The sequence below is a fragment of the Alligator sinensis genome, unplaced genomic scaffold, assembly GCF_000455745.1.
Source record: "Alligator sinensis unplaced genomic scaffold, ASM45574v1 scaffold527_1, whole genome shotgun sequence".
NCBI classification, from domain to species: Eukaryota; Metazoa; Chordata; order Crocodylia; family Alligatoridae; genus Alligator; species Alligator sinensis.
This window is the reverse complement of record NW_005841958.1, coordinates 659418-680956: the sequence shown is the minus strand read 5'-3', so window position 1 is coordinate 680956 and position 21539 is coordinate 659418. Positions and strand designations below refer to the sequence as shown.

The window sequence follows — 21539 nt, the reverse complement described above, 5'->3', positions numbered from 1 at the left end:
GGCTGTGGCCAGCAGCCCGGGCACGCGGGGGCGGGGAGGGAAGGCCTTCGCTCTGGAATTAGGCACGGATGCGTATCGGTAGTTTAAAAGATTGTTTACTTACACCGAGATGGCAGTGGTGTAGGCTGGAAAGCTTGATTAAGTTGCAGTTACAGACAGACACAACACAGACGGTCTCGTGGAGGTTGCTAGGCTCCACGGTGCAGAGCTCCGGATGCTCTGGGTGAACAGGCCATCAATGTAGAAATCGTAAATACGTCTTATATTAGTCGCGCTCGAAGACGGGAAGAGGTGGGTGGTGGATCAGGCCGCCACGCTCCTCTGGATCTCACACAGGGTTTCTATTACCCTGCCGTGTACCCAGAGTCCCCACGAGATGGATGTGGAGTCCTCTTCGGCTTGGGCGGAAACTACTCAAGCCTCTTATACGGCTAACAGGCCAATCGCTAGCCGCCACGTGTGAATAATTTAGCACTAGCCAATCATGGGGAACAAATTTGCATACCGGTGGCGGGAACTCTTTTGCACTGTGCATTCCTCTTGCAACTCGAGCAATGCACTCTGCAAAAGAAGCTGCAGAAAAGGTGGGAAACTGGTCCCTGCACCGGAGTTTCCTCTTGCTACAGGAAACTCCCGTGCAATGCTCTGCAACTTAACGTGGATAATTCTGATGCCGAAGCGCACACACACAATCATGCCTTTTGGGTCATGACATAAGTTTATGAATGAATGCAGGGCAGTCTTCAGGCCACCTACATTTGAAAGTTTATCAAATTCGATCTCAGCCAGGCAGTTGGTTCCATTAGAGAGAACTCACAAAAACCCTTATTTTTTAATAAAACCCCCCACATTTTTGACACACCAGCAAGATGTATTGTTTTGTAGCAACTGTAGCTGTATTGTAAAAAGAAAAAACTTGTACATCTGTTTTCTCCTCCTTTCCTTTAGTCTCATTGATGCTACCCACAAGGATGTGGATGTTCTGTTGCTGCTTTCAAATTCTGCCTACTATGTGGCCTAGTGAGTCATTAATTATATTTTCTTTAATTTTTCATGCGCTGTATGTTTATTAATAAACGTATCCAATTTATATGAAGAGTTGTCATACTCTTACAGCTTATCCTTGCATGGTAAGTGGTTTTTAGCTGTGAGTAAATAGATACAACTTTGGACACTTGACTTTGTTTTGCTTCCTTCCTCTGTCTAGTTATGACGATGAAGTTGACAAAGTAAATCAGTATCAAAGATTAAGCCTTGAGGCATTGGAGAAAATTGAAATAGGTAAGACTAAAAAGTCATTGTACCGCATTCCATACTATCCCTGTCTACTGCTTGGTGTAGTAGTTATTTGTACTTGTTGCTAAACCATGCTATGAATACAGTGGGCAGGGGGAGTGTTGTGGGGCAGCAGGAAACCCAAGGCAGTAGTGGTGGGGGATGCGGGAAGGGAAGTGGGGAGCAGCCAGCAGGGGGTGATAAGTGTGGGCAGGGGATGGGGGCAGTTTGCTTGATATCGCCTCACCACCTTACCTGTTCTCCAGCTTTGGTAGTCTGAGATCACATTTCAAATGCCTTTAATGCTTTCAACAGCCATGTTTTCCACTTTTCTGTCTCCAGTTAGCTCACATAATGCTGCTCAGTATAGGAAGCCTTTTGATATGTTTTTGGAGCCTTTTTGGAACCAATTTAATAATCAGCTTTTGTGAAATTATTGCAGCAGTTAAATATCTGAATCAAATCAAAGTGTGATCCATGATCAGTCACATCCACTTAGAAAAAAGTTTCCAAAATATCATCGTCTGTCATCATTTAGACAGGTCTAGTAAATAGATGTCTCTTTTTGTAGAGGTTAAGTGGATGTGTATTCTCTGGTATCCTTTATTTTGTCGTCTGATGATGAATTGCAATACAGTGTTTGTGACTATATTTTCTTTCCTCTCAGAGATTTTAACAGTTGAAAGAGATTCTTTCCATTTTAAAGGAGAATGTTGCTAGAATTCAGCTCTTTCAGACTGGCAGAAACACCTTTTTAAGAGTACTTGCTGGATAGTGTTAATCATCAGGCATGTCAAGAATTAAGTTTTATAGAGATGAAGATCTGTTTTGAGCTCTACATATAGTATTACCAACTCATCACTTTATTATTTGTTTGCTTTCTGAAGTTCCTAGGTGGCAATTTGGGCCTCTAGAATAAAACTGCAAGTAGCAGCTAAATGAGCATCTTAGTTGGCTACTCCTAAGTGTTGTGATTATCTGCAGGATGGAGTCTAGTGCATTTGCAGAGGATGTCACTGGTCTAAATGTATCTGTCGTCTCAGCTAAGCCAATAAAAACACTTCAAATATTGCAAAAGATCTTTCTTTTTGTGGTTCTCCAGAGAATAAATCAGTGGACTTTTATAGCAGGATCAATGTAGTCCCCTGGACTTAACAGAAATCCTGTATTTGGCTTTCATTTATCACTTCAGCTTCAATGTAGAGGCAGACTACAACATGAAGAAAATATATTATTTTGTATTAATGGCCCAAACAACAGAGACTCAATCAAGACAGATGGCAACTGGTATCCTCCCAGAGAAAAAGGTGGAGGGCCAAGCCATTAATACAAAATAATATATTTTCTTCATGTTGTAGTCTGCCTCTACATTGAAGTTGAAGTGATGAATGAAAGCCAAATACAGGATTTCTGTTGAGTCCAGGGGACGACATCCATCCTGCTATAAAGTCCACTGATTTATTCTCTGGAGAACCACAAAAAGAAAGATCTTTTGCAATATTTGGAGTGTTTTTCTTGGTTTAGCTGAGACAACAGATACATTTAGGCCAGTGGTATCCTCTGCCAAAAACTCTAGATTCCATCCTGCAGATAATCACAACACTTAGGAATAGACAAGTAAGATGTGCATTTAGCTGCTACTTGCAGTTTTATTCTAGAGGCCCAGGTTGCCACCCAGGAACTTCAAAAAGCAAACAGACACACATACAGCAACTGCCATGAGCATACATAGGAGGCGGCATGTACAGATCTAGGGAACATATGCAGAAAATGGTGTGTTTTTTCATTTTTATACCAAGTGAAGGTTATTGCTGACAGTGTTGCAATAGTTGTTCTGTTAACTCATGAAAAAAATGAGCCTCACCTTCCTAAAATGTGGAGGCGTGGCTTTTCTTTCAGGTCCTGAACCTACTCTTTTTGGAAAACCCAAGTTTTCTTGCATGAGGTTGCACTACAGATACAAAGAAACAAGTGGCTATTTTCATACCCTCCGAGCTGTCATGCGCAACCCTGAAGAAGATGGAAAAGGTACAAAATGTTTGTATTGTTTTCAGTGTGCTAATACAATGATGCTTAACCATGGTTTTGGAGCTTTTTATTTAAAAAAAGGTGATTTTCATTATGGCCCCATTCTAGATATGGAAAGAGAGAACATATCTGAAAGAGACTGACTGGATAGTTACTCAGCTGTTCACTTTTTCAGTGAAAGATGTTAATTCACATTTGGTTAGCTTTAAAATAGTGTATTTCTTTCTAGTATCTGGATAGATTGAGTTCTATTGATGGTTGGGGCAGGATGCATTTAAACAAGGTCACAGTGGCTGACAGGTATGGATATAAGTCAGTGTAATTTGTGACTAAAATGCTTGGTACTGTATTTGTTTAACCTAGATAATAAAACACTTAACAGCAGAAAGTCTTGCTTCCTAGCAGTAACCTTGCATTGTATGTTAACAACAATTATAATAAGTCCTATCAGCATTTGATTTGATCCATACCATTTTCCCCAGACGTTGAGCCAACAGTGATTCCTATCTGAATGCAGAGAGCATGAGGCCCTGGGGAGGGAGGAGGCTGATCTACATCAACTGTAGCCTTTACTTGGACTCTTAAAGTTGTGATTTGCTAAGGGTTAAAAAGGAGGTCATTTAATTTGCTTTAATTAAGTGACAAAGAGCCTCTAAAATTAGACTTGCTAGAATATGGGATTTTAAAAGTTTGTTTAGGATACTCTGACAGGCTGCTAATTGGATTTCAGACACCCTTCAGTGCATTGCAGAGATGCTGCGAATCACGAAGCAAGCCATGGGATTAGATGTGCCCATTATTGAGAAGAAGCTAGAGAGGTGAGTGTGGTTTTTTTTGGTTTTTTTGTGACATGAATCCCCAAACCACTTATTTAAATAACTTCTTTCTTAGCGGCAGGAAGACAAGTGTGCCAAGGGGCACTCACAGCAACGGTATACTGTTTTACCTCCTCCATCAGTTCTGTGTAGCTTTCAAAACCTGTTTTTTCTGTCTCTCTAAAGGTATACCAATGAAAAGTAGTTCAAGATGGCAACTGCTTCTCTGTTAAGGTCCCTACAGATCTTACATTTTTTGCAGAACAAGAAGTAGGGGTCATAAAATAAAATCAGTAGGTAGTAAGTTTAGAAATAACCAAAGGACATTTTTTTTCACAAAGCACCTAATGAAAACATGGAACCTCATTGCCACCACATGCTGTGGAAGCTGACAATTTGGCCAGGTTCAAAAAGAGATTGGACAGATTCTTGGAGGAAAAGTGCATCAGTAGCTATTGAGTGTGGGAGTTTGGAGTACAACCTCTGAATCACAGCTGCTTAAATGCTGGAGGCTGGAAGTGGGCTGCTTTTAAAAAGATAGGAACCCATCTTGAAGCTGGTGCTATGCTGCCATCTTAATGACCAAAGTTAAATACAGTGCTGTACCGTCTTATTTTGTGACAGTAGCATGTGCGAAGTTGCTTTAACGTAATGCTTGCCCATCAGTACTATAGTAGGAAGCCACAACCTGTGAAATGAGATGCTCTTGGTTCTCTGCCCCAGGGGCAGGCAGCCTTTTCGGCTGTGGGCTGGAATGACCCACCCCAGGTTGGAGATGGGCAGGTGCTCGGACCCTGCTGGTGCCACTGCTAGTCTCCCTGGCTGCACAGGGAGAGTGTCCATCGCTGGCATTTGTCCTATGGCAGCATGAGCAGATGCCCTTCTGCTGAATACCGCTGAAGCCACATGTTTGTAGGTCTGATCCAAAGGTTTCATGGGCTGGATCCGGCCCACGGGCCATAGGTTGCTGACCTCTGCTTTACTTTATGGCTTTAAACAAGAAAATACTAGATTGGAACTGCTGCATATGTGGTAGGAGTATTTCTTAGGTCACCTTATCAGATAGATTGGACATTGCCTGAGCTGGGGTGGGGGAGTCACTGATTTCAAGAGACCTCAAACCAACCAAAATGGAAGACACCTTAAAGTGATGTGCTGAAGTATGCTAAGGATATGTCTACTTGGCACAACACTGGACCATTCAGAGATACCTGAGTTTGCTTTGAATGACTTGGCTTGAATAATGGAAGCAGTGAAACCATGTTAGCGTGGTCTGTCTGGGCTGATCAGCCTTGCTGAGAAACAGGGATTATTAACATATGTGCAGTGGCGTGCTAGTGCAGTTAGATCCAAAGTAGCTTAAGTATACCTGCCCAGAGCTGTATTGTGCCATGTCATTAGGCTTAGCAAGAGCGTTCGGTGTCAGTGCTTATGCTAATTGTCTTTGATTCTTGGGGTGTTGCCTTCAAGACCAGTGTTTTCATCTGGCACTTTGAAGCGAAATAGTGAAGAGCAGTACACTGTAAAAACCATTGCCCCATTAGGTATTCTGTATGAAAGTCCTGGGAGGCCGCTGCCATCTGACAAAACCTTCAGAAATCTTCTCTGGGAAGGTGTCTGCTGAATCTGGCTTCACATACATACTAGTGTATGGATGGAGAAACTGCTTCCAAATGCAGCTCAAGCATGAAGAAGCAGGTTGAACAGAAGGCTTAAGCAGAAGAGAACGTTAAAAATGGTATTGGGGGAAATGGAATGGACACTTTTACAATCAATTTTTATACTACTTCAGGATCAGTAACTCTTTGTTTGCACTGTTCATCCTTTGAACGATCAAGGGGCTGTCCTTGGGCCGTGTGTCATATTTGATGCTATCTACTGGAAAGTTGATACTTCCAAACTCCGCACGTGAAGACAGTCTGAAGATGCATATATACTCTGCATATGTAGCATGCTATTTTCTCTTTTATATCTGAAGAAACCATCAAGACAAAAATTCTAGTTTCAAGGATGTCTGCCTTGTTTGAATGGACATATATTTATTTCACACTGCTTTAATAAGCAAGAATAGCTACCAGTGTTGTACTAAAAAATGGCCAAATTTTAACAAGATAAAAGATGACAAAATGAAGCTGTTTAAGAAGGTGAATTTTAAATGTACTTTCAGAGTGCCTTTGTGCTTGAAAACAAACTTAAGACAACTCAGCAGAAAGGCAACCTACAGAAACCAAATAAATGATGTTGTCATGTCTCTACATTATCTCTAGAGTGTGGCTGTTACTAGCTCCAGGTCATTGTTCCTTTTGCTTGCTACCTAGGACAAATGTAGTTGTGTGACATTAGAGAAACATGTTGATATTGGCTCAGCCTAAAAGAAGATGGCAGTGTGGCATCAAGTCTATTATTTTTGTGAGTTAATCAGTACTTCTGTTTGGGGACTATTAACCTTGCAGACTATCCAGAACTGTTCATGGTTAACTGCAAAGAAATGAGGTTTTATAGAATGAAACCTAAAATTTTAAAAGAACAAATTGGGAAATTAAAGACTACTTTTATAGCAAATATAGCTCTCCTTTTTACAGTTCTTTTGGAAGCCATGCAGTTCAAATTCTTTCTGTGCCTTAAAAATTATAGCTGTAATGGTACAGCCTTATTAAACAGGGCTTACAAAAACCCAAACAAACCAAAAACAAAGGGACACCTGAAAAGTTAAAAGAACTGAATAATTGGATTTGGGGACACATGAGGTCAGGGGATAAGCTCATAAGAGTCCCTTTGATTAGGAGTAGAGAAAAAGAGAAGATAGAAATGTTTGCAAGAGGACAAATCTTGCCTATTGTAGAAGGCATATTGATCGCTTAAAGTATCAGGATGATGGATTTCATAGTACTGATACTTGGTGATTTAATATTCTAAACAAATTAGATGGGGTTTTTGTCTTGCTTTTTTGAAAGCAGAAATATTAAAATGCTATATCATCAGTTGTTATCGTAGCTGAAAATGTAGCTGTGCTACATTACAGCTCAGATGGCAGAAACATTTGTAAATAGCACCCCACAGAGGGGCGAGACTGCAGGTGGAGACTTACTCCATCAAGTCAAACTTTTAAATATCCAAGTGTTGGATTTGTTAACTGTACCCTGCATTTGGGCTATCATTTTGTCACAAAATAGATGTTGATAGATGAAGAGGGGGTTGGATTGCCAAAAATGTATTAAGTGTTCTTGAACTCTTTTTGTTATATTCAAGGGACTATTACGCTGGAAGAAAGCATGAGGTTTCATATCAGCTGCTCACAGATGGTACTTCATTAAGAATTTCTTCAGAAAGGTTAGAGACTGAGTATAGTGATGTAAATACTTTAGAAAAGTGCAGTGCTTAGCAAGGTCAGAATTCAGGTTCACTCGAGTAGAGACGATTTGCATGTAGTAGGTTGCAGGGTATTTGTATTTGGTATAGATGAACTGCTAAGAAGTTATAAATGTCAAAAAGTGAAAACAACTTAAATGAGTAAAGCTAACATACTTTTTCGTGGGGATGGAGATGAACAAATATTTCTTGTAACTTCCATGTTTTTTCCGCAGTCTGTTACCCCAGTATCTTTATTCCCCAGGTAAATGCTTAAAGCATGCTTGTTTTTGAGGTCTTATTAGTTGTATAATAGGGGTGTGCGAAATGGGCTGTATTAGATTTGGATTTGGTTTTGGCCAGAATCGGGGACAACGATTCGATTTGTTGATTCAGATCGCTATCCCCGATTCGATTCGGCTGAATCCGAATCTGAAGATTTGATGCCGATTGGGAGGAACAGCGATTCAACCATGGACAGAGTTTTAAATATTTTTTTTCTACATACCTTGAGGTACCAGACGCAGCTTGTGAATGCTGCAGTGCTGGAGTGGATGGAGCGTCCCGCAGGACCACAGAGGGGGCCTCCCGTGTGCTTGGTGGTGAACCCAGAAGTGGACCTGAAGTACTTCCAGGTCTGCTGGGGAGTGTGCTGGGGGCCCCCTGCCCCATGTTCCCTGGCTTGGTGATTGGCCATGGGAGGACCCCAGGTGCCACCCCAGACAGGAGGCACCAGTTGCCAAGCCGGGGGGGCTGCATGCTTCCCGGAGGACCAGGAAGTGCTTCTGGTCCACTTCCAGGTCTGCTGCTGAGCACACTGGGGAGCCCCCTGTGCTCTTGTGGGTCACTCCATCACAGTGTTGACGAGTGCCTGCTACCTTGAGGTATGTAGAAAAAACATTTAAAGCTGTGTCTGTCTGAATCGCCGAATCTCTCTGAATCGATTCAGAGGGTTCCAATGTAATTTCGAGAGATTAAAGGGTCTCCTGATTTGATTTGGAGATTTGGCCACGGAATTGGGCCGAATTGAATCAGGGACCGAAGCTTCACACAGCCCTATTGTATAATGAAACGCTAATCTTCACCACTTGTGTTTTTACCAGTTTCTCAACTTCCCATGTACCTTTCAGACTTAATCAACTTTAGTAGGAGGGGTTGAAAAGCTACTTGCCTCATAGACAGGTTACTCAATAACTGTTCACTACAGGGTTTCTTTATACTTTCCTCTGAAACACTGGGCAGATAAGATACTGGACTTGGTTGATCTGTAGCTCTGATCAGTATCAAAACTGCTGTGCTTTCATGGAGAAGGAAGGTAAATGGGTCATACTGTTTCAAGGTAGAGATCAGCCTGAGGTTAGAGAACATACTGCTTATATGGACTTCTGGAGTGGTGGGTATTGGTCTCTAAGTTTTTATTCATCATGTTAGGAAGTTGCATTTTGCTAAGTGTGATGGGGCAACACAGGAGGAAACTAACATAAGCAATTGCTTGTGTACTGGACAGACAGGAAGAAAAGGTTTTCCTAGACCAACTCTTAGGCTGTTTCTAAGCTTCGGTATGCTGTAATCATAGATAGTTAAGAATTATCTGATAACTTGGCTTCAAATAAAACCAGACAGACAATGAAAGTTTTGAGGCAGTATAGAAAATAATTTCAGGATCCAAAAAGTCAGTATTTCTGTGTGGTAGGGAGTGTATTAAATTACTGTATCATAATTTAACCAAAACTATTGGTCTCTGAAGTAAATGTTTGCTGTTTAATATTAGCAGAAAAACCGTTGCCACAACATTAGTTCTGTTCTGGTTTAATTTGGTTATGTCATCAAGCAATCAAAAATCACCTTTCATAATGGTTCTACACATTGTTTCATTTGCTCGTATTTGCATTTAATAAGTTCAAACAGCACTCGTTGATGTGATGTGCTTCCAGATCGCAATAATTTACACCTGCTTGATTAAGTGCACAGTAGAAGAAATGATCTTCTCTTTAATTTTGCAGGAAGAGCAGTAAACCTCATGAAGACATCATTGGTATTAGATCCCAAAACAGAGGATCTCTGGCCCAAGGCAAGAATTACTTAATGAGCAAGTTTTCATCTCTTAATCAGAAAGTGAAACAAACCAAGTCCAATGTAAATATTGGAAATCTTCGGAAGTTAGGAAACTTTACCAAGCCTGAAATGAAAGTCAACTTCCTAAAACCAAACTTGAAAGTTAGTCTTTGGAAATCAGACAGTAGCCTTGAAACTTTGGAAAATCCAGTGACAGATCCTAAACTCCGCGTTGAATCAGATATCGAGATATCATCAGATAACGACTCGTTCCACTCCGATGACTTCCTTACAAATTCCAAGTCTGATGACGACCAGCAGTTCTCTGACTCTTTAGAGAATGTAGGGCAGACAGACTATGTTCTGCCCAGCTGTGGTATTATTGCTTCAGCACCTCGGTTAGGCAGTCGGTCTCAGTCTATAGGTAGCACTGATGTGAGCATTAGCATTCACATTCCTTCTGAAATCCACGTCACCCGAGAGAGCAGGCCTGGATGTGAAGACAGACCTACGCCTTCTGACAGTATGGAGATGGAGTTCTCTAAACCCATCGACGTGTATTGCCACAGATTTGTACAAGATGCTCAAAACCAGATGACAGAAGCTTCAGAGGTAGAGAGCGGCTCTCGACAACCCCGCCAAGAAGCAGATCAAAGCAGCAATAATGCTTCCAAGGAAGCAGAAACACAGTCGGAAACGAACAGACACACCCCTTCCAGGCCATCTCAACTGGATGGGCTGTTTTCCGAGTCAGGCTCTCAGCTCTTGGCTGTTGAGGAGACTTACTCCAATAAATCTCATAAGAGCCCAGGATCTGCATCCAGCATTCTTGAAACGGGACTTAACACAACTCCTTCTCCAGCAGACAGTAGCAGCAGCAGAGCCGTGTCTCCCTTTGCTAAAATCCGCAGCTCTATGGTCCAAGTCGCTAGTATTACACAGGCTGGATTGACCCAAGGGATAAATTTTGCAGTGGCAAAGGTGCAGAAAAGCCCTGCAGAACCAGTGGGTGGAAATGAAGTACAACCAAATGAACTGAAAGAAATGTTTACACAATGCCAGACACGAATAATTCAGATTTAGTTTTGAACTTGGGAAGTACACTTGTGGCTTGTATATGATAAACAGGAATTCACATCAGAATCCCCCTTTTTAACTGCCACTGAATATTGGGATCAAAAATACCAATTATGTTTACAGGAGGTAGGGGGTGTGTGTGTGTATGATGCCAGTTGAATTGGTTCTGAGCAGGTTTCAGAATTTCCTTGGGCTGCTGAGCTGATAGAAAGGCAAACGATACTTAACAGGTAGCCTCGACACTGGGATTCGACAAGCACGCTGTTCATTTAAATATATTGCACAGTTACCTTCTTGGGACAGTTTTGTAGGTGTTCTGATGTATGTGGAATATTTGTATCAAAGGGGCTGGTACTGCACGTGTTACCTTACCTACCCTGCACTGCACCAGCAAAATAATTTACTGACATGACTTTTAGTCTATTTATTTTTAGATTAGGTTTTTTTGTTACCATTTGATGTTCTAGACACAGTCACCAAGAAAGGGTGTCTCTACAGTGGGAATCAATTCATTTCATACATTTAGGGGAATTGTTAGGAATTTAGACTCTCCTCTCACCCCCTTTCCTTTTCCATCCCAGTTAAAGGATAAAACATCTTAGAGACATTTATAATATCAAAGATCCTGCAAGGCAACTTCTTAGGGTTTGTAGATTTTTATTGTTAAAAGCCAGTGGGAGCTAATGTCCTTTTAATTATCTTGCTGGTGTTAAAAGTATGTTGTTTCTCCTTTTGAACTAGTTCCTTACTCTGTAACCTTAGTTCCTGACCTATGTAACAGGATAAAACAAACCAAGTCCTAATATATCCAGAAATTACTGCCCATTGGTTCAGTCACGTCACGGTGACATTCGATTAGATATTCTAACTGCAGCCTGGACACAAGCGCCAAGCGATTAAGCCAGCAGAACAGAACATGTATTCATTCACGAAACCGTACTGCTGATTTTAAGATCAGCGTATACAGTGTGTGTGTCAAAAATGGTTCCTTTTCAATTCAAACCAATTCAGCCGTTGTGATATTTGCAGGGATAAATCTCTATATATATATATATATATATATATATATATATATATATATATATATATATATGTACGTGTGAGGATGTCTTCAGGTTATTTAATTTTCCCAGAATTGGCCTTGCCATGCTGTTGTAGGACATCTATATAAAAGATCGTATAAAGCAGGATCTTGCTATACTGTGGTTCATAACTATAACCACCACCGTTATAAGAGCCAGTGCCTCTTGTGTTTTCGTACCTGTACTGTAGATAGACTGCACGTGGTGTTCTAAGAAATTAGCAAGTGTCATAATGGTTTTACAGTGTCTTAGAACCTCTCTAGTGTAATTGAAGTGATTATCAACTAAACCTGATCGTCTGTCTGAAACTTTGATAAACCGTTTCAATTTTGTTATTTATTTTACTAAAGTAATGTGGCTTCTATTTTTTTTTTTCTGGGGTGTGTCTATACAAATTTGTGACCTATATTTAAAAATAAAATACCATTGTATTTTAATGTGAGGGATGTACATGAGAAATATTTTAATAAAAAAAAAAAAAATCTGAATCCAAGGAGGCCTTCCGGTCCCTCATGTGAAAAGGAAGGACAAGGGAACTTCACTTCTCTTAAGAAAACTATTTGGGCCCCCACCTGGCCCAAAGTCAAGGAACATAAAGGTAAGGGTTTTGTTGTTGTTGTTTTTTAATTCTGCTTTTTGCCCCTCTCCCCCTAACTAGTCTTTGCTGCAGCAAATGCTTTGGATCTCAAAAATATTCAGAAAGACATTTTAGAAAAAATTCTTCTAACATGGTAAATTCAGTCTCCTTGAAATTTTACTTTGAAAAGTAAAATTTTCAAAGTAAAAAATCTGCCTTTTCTGGAGGATAAACGTTAGCCAGACCAAATTATTTTGGCTCCATGAAAGCATTACTGTATTAAATTTTTGGGTCCTTATTAAACGGGTCAAACTAAATGATCCAATGGGCTCTTCTGGCCTTGAAATCTGTGAATTGCTGCTTTGCTCTGCCTGTCCAGGTCCTGTATTTCCCTGAAGCATTTGAATAAATGACTGTCACTAAAACCAAAGCAAGACACAATGGAAAATGATGTCAGGATGTTCCCGCCATGTGCTTGGTACATAGAATGAAGAGGAAGTAACATTAATACAGTGATGTACATTTGATGAATTGTTTGTTTGCAGTTTTCAGACTGTTTAGTTTAACTTCCTTGGGAAAGGGACATTTGTTTTCTGTTTGTTAGAGCCTGTTGTAATATATCGCTATCTACAACTTCTTCAAAAAGTAATTTGGGGAAATGGGAGAGTTCCCAGAAAAACCCCACCTGCTTTTACTTGTTAGAGTTTTGGCAGCTTCATGTCTCCAACTTTTCATGATGGAAGAGCGGTAGGCACTTGTCTTTGTAATTAAAAAAAACCAAAACAGACCCACCTGTTCCAACTCTCATGTTGAGGCTTTCACTTACCACAGTGATGACTGCCTGTCTGCTTCTGAGGCCAGTAATATGCCCATTTACTTCTAATCCAGTTACCATTGTGAATAAAAAGGCACAGACTGTAAATCTTCCACACATCTCTGGTCACTTTTATGAATTTCAGTTCATCCATGTGAAATTTTAAGTTTTTGTAATGAGAATCTAACTGAAGTGGGTTTGAGTAGCTGCTGCACCAACTTGCTAAAGAGGATTTTATTTTGAATCCTGTTTTTTCAGTTTTCATGGAAGATGGCACTAATGGAGTATGTGTATGTGTACTGTTTGCTTTAAACACTTCAGCAGTGGGAGAATAAAGGCTGATGGTTGCAAGTCACAAATAACAATGGGGCTAGTTCACATGGAATTGGTGATATATGATTTGGAACTATGGGCATTTATATGCGCACTTCTGTTTTCCTGCGATGCACTGGAGATCGACTGCTTCGGAGCGGACTTGATTAATTGAGTCTGCTCCGCACGTGAGCTGAGGTGAACTGCGTTGTGCTGCATGCGGTTGTGTGAGTGGTGAAATACGTATTGGTGTGCAGCAAATGGCGGTGGTGCGCTTTTGAACTAGAGCACCTCCAATGTGTGTTAGTTCAAAAGCGCGCTGATGTGCATTTCGTCACTTACACAATTGCAAGCTTCACAGCACCGGGTGCTTTTCAAAGCGCTCAGCGCTACACTGCTTACATGTGTAAAAATGCCCTGTTAGTTTCTGCTGGACTGAGATGGAACTTCCATCTGTTTTATTCTTGTAGCTACATTTAGAACAACGATACTATGTGCTTTAGTACACTTATCTGGAGCAGAAAGAGGTTGCTGCTCAGTAACACTTCCACTTTAGAAGGTATCTTACAATACAGTTAACTAAAGCACAGGGATCCTGGTTTTCTCTATTTAAAAATCACAAATTCTCTGATTTACACCTGCCCCCCCAAATCTGTAATTAAAATGAAGTGTCACTATATATATTAGTGATTCAGGCACTGGTAGGCTTTCAGATTTGCTTTTTACAATTTTAATGCAATTTGAAAGCCTACCAGTACCTGAGTCACTATGATAAAACACATTTTAAATACCTAAACATTTTGGCATTGAGTTTGGGGGTTTTTATCATGGAAAACCAGAGCTCTCCCTGTCTCCTTTGCTCACCAGGACATGGGTCCAGCTGCAGCTGTCCTCCCCCACTGCTTTGTGGCACCCTGCCAAGCTGTGCTACAGGACAGCTGCTGGGTGGGTGTCAGGCAGGGGGCAATCCCCACTGCCTTACACTGGGCAGGGCAGCTCTGCCATGAGCCCCTGATTGCTGCTACAGCCAGGGCATTTAATTATTTTTTAAGTGCAGGGAGGCTGGGCAGGGCAGCCATGGAATGTGTGCAGAACTGGAACTGTCAGCCTGCAAGGAGAAACCTGCCTTAACCTTCACTTCTCTCCTTTAAAGGAGAAAATCCAGGTTTTACCATGTTTTGCTGTTATGAATGGAAAATCCGGATCCCTGCTAATGAGCTTTAAATGTGTTGATACAGCACCCTTGGCATAAGCTTTGCACTTCCTTCCTGGAAAAGCCTGCAATCTCTGCACCTCTGGAAAATGAAAGTTCTTTGTCCTAAAAATTCCTTTTAACATTTCACTTGTTTCCATGAAAGAAAAAGTCAAGTTCTTCATCTACTAAGCTCTGCCTGCAGTTCTCTGGTAATCAAGCTTAATTTACACAGTTTAAGGAACTGAGTTTACACAATGTTTTCTGTATTAAACCTTTAATATCAAACAATTTGCTCATTGTTACCAATTCTTAATTACAAAACAAGCTCCAAAAAGGTTCATAAAATCAGTAAGTTAGGTATTAACTTACTGAACACCATATAAACTAAGCGTGTTCAGGCTTCAAGGGTAAGAAGTGTCCATAATTTTTGGTATAAATTATCTACAAAAAAAACTTGTATAAACAGTATCCCAATCTGATTGCTGCCTCAACCTAGGATTAGACAAACATTTCATAGTCACATAAGCAAAATAGTAGTAAGGAATTAAAGTTCATTGCCATTGACACATTTTTGTTGCTGGAGCCTGGCTTTACGTAATGCCTCGAGTTGCTTTGCTCTTAACCACCTCTCTCTTGACAGTGTTGTCTGCCCAGCGCTGAGAGAGAGAAATCTAGGAAAGCAAGAACAGTTGAGTTAAACATAAGTTATATAAACACCTGCCTTTTTTTTATTTTTTTGGCAAAGCTTCAAAGAAGAAACAATGCAGCAGGAAGTTACAGAACCAAACAGCTGTCAGCAGTGATGTCTCAACTATGTCCTCCAGTTGTCCATGCTTCACAAAACCTTCTTGAGCTTAAAACTAGCACAAGGTTGAGGAAGGCATTTTTGCAAATCCTTCCACGGCCATATTTCAGCTTTCCAATTAAGTGCTGGAACAAACCAGGGCATCTGTTTAGATGGATATGTGGATATGAAACGGTATCTCTTATGGAGCCAGGACAATATTCTTGAAGGAATGCATGTCCTCTACAGGTGCTAAGACTTGGACAAGTGGCAGACAGAGAGTAACAGGAAACTAAGACCTATTAGGGTTTCAGTCATCAAAAAATAATGGTGCTCACCTTGCTATAAGCAGAGTTCGATGGAGATCATCAGCTGTTATACTCTCAGGGTCATTCTTGCGCATTTCTACAAAGTCTTCCTCAACTGCCTAGATAAATTCAATTCGTTAAGTAATTTGGGTTTACAAATGGTGATAATCAAGCCCCTGCTCAAGGCAGAATCACTTTTTTTCCAAAGCACCCCAACAAAGTGTTACTTTAACCTGCTCTTCAATGCTTCCGAGGATGGAGATTCTACAACCCCTCTGGACCGCTTGTTTCAAAGCTCCCTTGTAGTGGGAGAGTTTTTCTTATTCTCCAACTAAAATTTCCCTTGCTGCAATTAAGTCCATTGCTCCTTCTCCTGCCCCCTGCTGCCACAGAATATAGGGTATTGCCATATCAGTCCATATCAGATCGGCACCGATAAAAGGAAAATTGACATGACTGGCAACTGGCTTTCTTTGGCCAGTGTAGCTGATAATGTCACCGATAAATGCCATGTGCATGTGTGCACTCGCAGCATGCTCATGGCCAGGAATACAGCCCAGCAGCTTGGAAAGCAGCATCTGGCCGATAAATCTGGGGAGGGGAAAGGGGAGTGGAGGATCCACCATAACTCCTGTGTCCTTTTTGGCAGGACTGCAGCCTAGCCAGCTGCTCTGCAGTCCCTATTTGTGCATATGATTTTTTTTCTACCTCAAGTGCAGACCTTTGTACTTTGTCCTTATTGAATTTCATTCCATTACTTCTGAACCATTTATCCAGTTCGTCAAGGCTATTCTAAACCCTAATCCTATGTATCAGAGGGTCTGCAATTCCACCTTAAATATCTGTAAATATTTGTATAGTTCTAGGCAGAGATTGGCCCCATTTTCTAAGCTACTCAGCTGCTTGTGTCCAAAGCAGAGAAACTGAGGCAAGTCCCCCTGCTTCAGTACCAAGTGTCTTGATATCAAGTGTCTGTCTAATCTTTCAAATAGTGAAAAGTTTTAAAATGAACCAATTTACAGGCTGGTGCCTTTGCTAAGGGTGCTCTGAGGACAAGCAGTTCTTGCCCTAGGTTGGTTTCTGCCCTTGACAAGAAGTGCTCCCTGTAGCTCTCATGGGAGTCTAAACAGTTTGAGGTAAGCAGTTACAGATAAAGTAAAACTTCAGCTCCACCAGCCTTTACAGTCTGTCATACCTTGGTCACTTCGTCAGATATGCTATAATCCAGCAGCCTCAACAAGCTTAGATAGGTGCGGAATTTGTTCAATACAGATGGCAGCACGGCTGTAAGGAGGCTGTTCATATACTCCTCCATATTTGGTGGAATTATTTGTGGTTGTAGGTGGACCTGGCAATCTGACTGAAGAAACAAAAAAAAAAGGGGTAAATATAATCTCTAGTCACATCTGTCCCATTCCAGCAAGACTCACATAAGACTTTTGTGCAACAGTGGAGGTTTTTTGATAATATTATGTACAGTTCTGGAAAAGAGTTTGCTGTTTAGCATGAACAAAAATATTTCCCTTGTGAAATAAGTGAATGAAAGCTTCACTTTTTATTTTTGTTTTAGAATCCCTTCTTAGCCAACACTCAGGAATTATCATAAGTTGATCGGCAACGGAGCAAAGGCTCATGTAAAGGAGGACAAAAATTAATACCTTGGAAGACTCGTTCAAACATCCAAGGAACAGTGCATTCGCATAACCTAACGTGTTAATGTAGGCCAGTCTACGTGTGTTTTCTTTTTTTCTTTAACAGGGATACAAGATCTGTTTCTCCTTGCACTATCTAGCATCTCAAACAGTAAGGGAAAATTGTATTGGAATAACACTTCTATGGTGTTTCTATATCTGCAGACTTTTTCCATTATTAGTAACAGCTAGAACAAAGCATTTAAAGACATCTTGCTGCCACTCCTACAGTGGGGAAAAGTCAGTTTCTCTAATGGACAGAAGTCATTCTCTGGGTTTTCCTTTGGCTGAATAACTCTAGACAGGGTATAGGCACTAGATACAACTCTTCTAGGTGCACTTGCTGGAAGGTAGTAACAAGTGTCACCAACCTGCCCATCCCTCTCGCAATAGCAAAATTGTTTCCTTGATTTCACATGTTCCTGGAATGGCGCACACTGTATTCATTAAGTGGCTATCAACTAATTACACTGCCTCCCTCCCAATTCAAGAAAACCCTGCCATACCGGTAGGAATGATCTGCCCTCTGAAGTGATAAGTACGTTAATATTGCATGGGAATTCCATCTGGTGGTAACTGAAGTCATAATCCACTTTCTGCCAAGTTATCAGGTTACCCAGTGCTGTCACGTTATGTACACCTAGAAAAGCAAGAACAGATTCACTAACATCTGGATTCAAAGAATTGCCAAAATTGAAATTCTTTTCCAATCTGGTTTTAATGAACAAGTCAGCAGAAACTTCCTCTGCAAGCTTCCTGGCACTTGGTCACAGTGCCATTAGAAACAGTCAAGGTAATAAAGATAATTAAGAGCCTTTGAATGATGTTGGGCCTAAAAGGTGACCTGCCATAACACGGGTGGTAGCACTTTGAGAAAACGTTAGAAGATAAACGGAGGCATGAACACATACACAAGTTACCTGCTTGAGGGAAAGGATAATGGTATGTGTATTGGAGAGCTTTTGAGTTATATTTCCATTTTAAGGGACTACTGCTGGCACAATTCCAAACTGCCATATCTAATGTTTTGTATATGCCACTTATAAGAAATACTCTAGAAGCCCAGAAAAGCTTTAGTTGCATAAGGCTTAGAGAATAATACTTTTCTGTGAACCTCAATTCTCAAAGTAACATCCCAGGATTGTGTACGATGGGGCGGGCCTGTCCAGAACCTCTGGGAAAGAGATGCCACTGCCAATAGCACAAAGTTCCAGTTTCTACATGACAGATGCTTGATTTTAAGGTTGATGTTTTAACATACAAAAGTAGCCAAACTCCCACAATGCACCAGGAATGAGTGGATGTGGATACACTTCTCAACCCTGAAGTGGAGATCTGCTCCGTTTTGGGGCCCACTGATAGGTGGGGGAAAGTTTGCATTCAGTTAACCATGCTGTCCCAGTTCTATAAACAGGTCCCCTGTTGAGATTACTTGGTGGGCTTAGATTTGTTACGTTCTTTCCAGTATGCAAGAATATGACCTAGCTAGAAGGAAGAGGCTTTGTGCGTGGGGAGACATGGCAGGATTTGCAGGACATGCATTTTACTCTCACCACGTCTGGAATCCTATAGCTCACTGTATGTTGTGCTAGCACTAAACAACTGAGCCGATTAAAAACTTTTAGCAGTCCGATTCATTCTCTGCAGCTTGATCTATATCTGAAATAGCTGAGCTGTACTCAAAGTAGGCATCTCTGATACCAATGCTATATAACTTGGTGATGTTGCTTTTATATTAAATTAGAGTAAAAACTCCTGAATGAGCAGAGTAACCAATCTGGCAAAAACAATCTCCCTACTTCTACTGCAGAGTACAGAATAAAAAAAGTAAACTACAAATGTGAAGTACAATTGTTACTGTTCCTTTGACTTTGGGAAACTCTGAAAGACTCTGTGGCTTCACGGATGGGTAATAAGACTGAATCTTTCTCCTGTCAGTCACTGGTGACATTCTACTCTTGCAAAACAGCTGTTTAACTTTTAATACTGTTTAGCAATATCCTGTGATATTAGGAAGAACGTAGTCAATACTCCTTTACTGTTCCTAATACCCGTGTAAAAACAGCTTTTATAGAATGAGGCTTAGTTACCAGACTAGAAATGGTGTTCAATTATCATGACTTGTGCTGCATGAAAATTTAATATTGCAGAGCTTATGTGGAAAGAACTGGTATTTTAGACCCAATTCTAGACAACAATTACCATCTCATGAAGATGCCACCGCAAATGCTTCATGGAGGAGTGGACATGGAGACCACTGTTGTCTCAGCCCTGAGTGGCAGCCAGTCTGGCTTTTGTGCCCATTGATAGTGTGGGAAAGCTTGTATGGAACTGACCACAGAGTCCCAATTTTGTAAACTACGTACTTAATCATACAAGGCATTCAGACCTCACTGAAATTTGTTTATCAAAAATAACTTCTATTTTGAGAGCAGTCCCATCTACCTCTTCTTTCCTCTATTCCCATTTTAGAATAACAAAACACCACTCATTTACCTTTGAGCAGACCTTAAAGTTAATTACTTGAAGTTGCATAAAAGGTTTGGGAGGCTCTTCAATAACAGTGAGGAACAGCAGAGAATGCCCAGAGCCATCTAGATCAGTGTTTCTCAACCCATGGGTCATGACCCAAAAGCAGGCCACAAGAATACATGAAAGGGTCACGAACAAACTTTTAAAGTTTGTTGATCCATTTCTAAAGTGGATTCTCCTTTAAAGGAGAAAAACATGGGAAACTGTGGCTTTCCCTTGCAGGCTTGCAGAGCTCCAGTCTGCAAGGGGCTGCTTAGGGCCTCCCCTGCCCCCACATCCAGCCCCTGCTCCACACACAGGGGGGCTAGGGTAAGGAGCACTGGGTTGGGACTGGCCATCAATATTTACAAATGGGTCCCGGTACAAAAAAGTTTAAGAACCACTGGTTTAGATCATCTCACAGAACAGTGCAAGATAGGCGTAAGAGCCAACAAATTCATTTATACATTTTGAAATTGCAGAATGGCTCTAAAAAAAATGTAATGAGCCAGGAAAAGATAACTAACCATTAAAACTAGAAACTGTAACACCTCATTTTGAAGAAAATCTGTTGAAACAGCAAAGTCCAACTGATAAATATTAGATTTCTCTTAAGTAACTCCTACTGCCATCAAATTACAGAAGCTGTATGTACTTAATTCATCAGGTGGTGGTTAACTACCTACCCCCCAAAAATTAAAAAAAAAAAAAGGCGGGCAGGCAGGCAGACTATACTTTTGGGACTCTTTGCCCCTTCCTCATAGTTCTCATTCGTAGATAAAGTCTGACAGACGGCAGATCTAGTTAGAGTATGTATTCAATTTGCTTTATTGCAAATATAAGTGCAAGAAAGACAGCAAAAAATCCAGGAGATCTTTACTAGTTATAACAGGGGAAAAATGTTGCACTGACAGGAAGACGGAGAAGGCCCATTCTCCAGTTTTAGTCCACCTCTCACTTCTGTGATGCTTAATATTTAAAAAGATTTCCCTTCACTGTCTGAAATATGGCTTGTATTTTACAGATAAAGCATTTCAGAAGGCTTTGTCATAAGTACATGACAAGATTTCTATAATGGATTACTTTGTGCATTCAATACCAGTTTAAATGCAGCCAGTTCCAGAGTTTGAACTGTTTTGAAAGAGTTTCCCCCCATCCCACAGTACTTAAAATACTTTTAAAAATCGTATTGTAGTTTCACGAAAGTTGGCCAGCAGACTCTGGAGCATGTGAATGATGTTTAACACTATCTTTCATAAACTTCGTTTAGACACAACATCAACCTGAAATACATATATGGCCACTTCTGTGTAATTTCAAATTTAAGTCTATATTAATCTGTCATTTAGTTTCAATGGTTTAAACAACTGCAATGTTATATCCTAGTGTTAATACTTAAACATGGAGAGCTGTCTTTAATAGGTAAGTAATAGTTCTCAGTAGTATTATGTAGGATAAAGACTCAGAACAGACAGGACTATTTAAATTCAAACACTTCAGGACGTATAGGACTATCCCTGACATGCTATACTAGATAAGATGCTTTTTTATTTGACTATAATCAATTACTTTCACTGCCCCCCCCCACATCTATATTCCAATTCAGTACTGGTCCCCTTGGATTTGTAAATTAAGGTTTCATTTCACTTCACTTTTGAGATGACATG

At 40.6% G+C, this 21539-nt stretch overlaps 2 protein-coding genes across 6 annotated transcripts in view; one reads left to right on the top strand and one right to left on the bottom strand.

Annotated features, from left to right (window-relative positions):
• Positions 1 to 11627, top strand: part of INPP5F (inositol polyphosphate-5-phosphatase F) — a 94973-nt gene extending 83346 nt beyond the window's left edge. For 3 of the 4 annotated variants that reach the window (XM_025200161.1, XM_025200162.1, XM_025200160.1), the window contains exons 16-21: positions 949 to 1020; positions 1208 to 1281; positions 3175 to 3303; positions 4034 to 4121; positions 7368 to 7448; positions 9470 to 11627. In XM_025200161.1, the coding sequence (XP_025055946.1) occupies positions 949 to 1020; positions 1208 to 1281; positions 3175 to 3303; positions 4034 to 4121; positions 7368 to 7448; positions 9470 to 10604 (1579 nt within the window). In that variant the 3' untranslated portion in view covers positions 10605 to 11627. The remainder of the gene's footprint in view (positions 1 to 948; positions 1021 to 1207; positions 1282 to 3174; positions 3304 to 4033; positions 4122 to 7367; positions 7449 to 9469) is intronic. The other variant, XM_025200163.1, reaches the window with a different exon arrangement.
• Positions 11628 to 14835: 3208 nt separating this feature from the next.
• The window catches only part of MCMBP (minichromosome maintenance complex binding protein), a 32653-nt gene continuing 25949 nt past the window's right edge, over positions 14836 to 21539 (bottom strand). For both annotated transcript variants that reach the window (XM_025200165.1, XM_025200164.1), the window contains exons 11-14: positions 17868 to 18001; positions 16866 to 17030; positions 15701 to 15789; positions 14836 to 15249 (exon numbers count right to left, since the gene is read on the bottom strand). In XM_025200165.1, the coding sequence (XP_025055950.1) occupies positions 15123 to 15249; positions 15701 to 15789; positions 16866 to 17030; positions 17868 to 18001 (515 nt within the window). In that variant the 3' untranslated portion in view covers positions 14836 to 15122. The remainder of the gene's footprint in view (positions 15250 to 15700; positions 15790 to 16865; positions 17031 to 17867; positions 18002 to 21539) is intronic.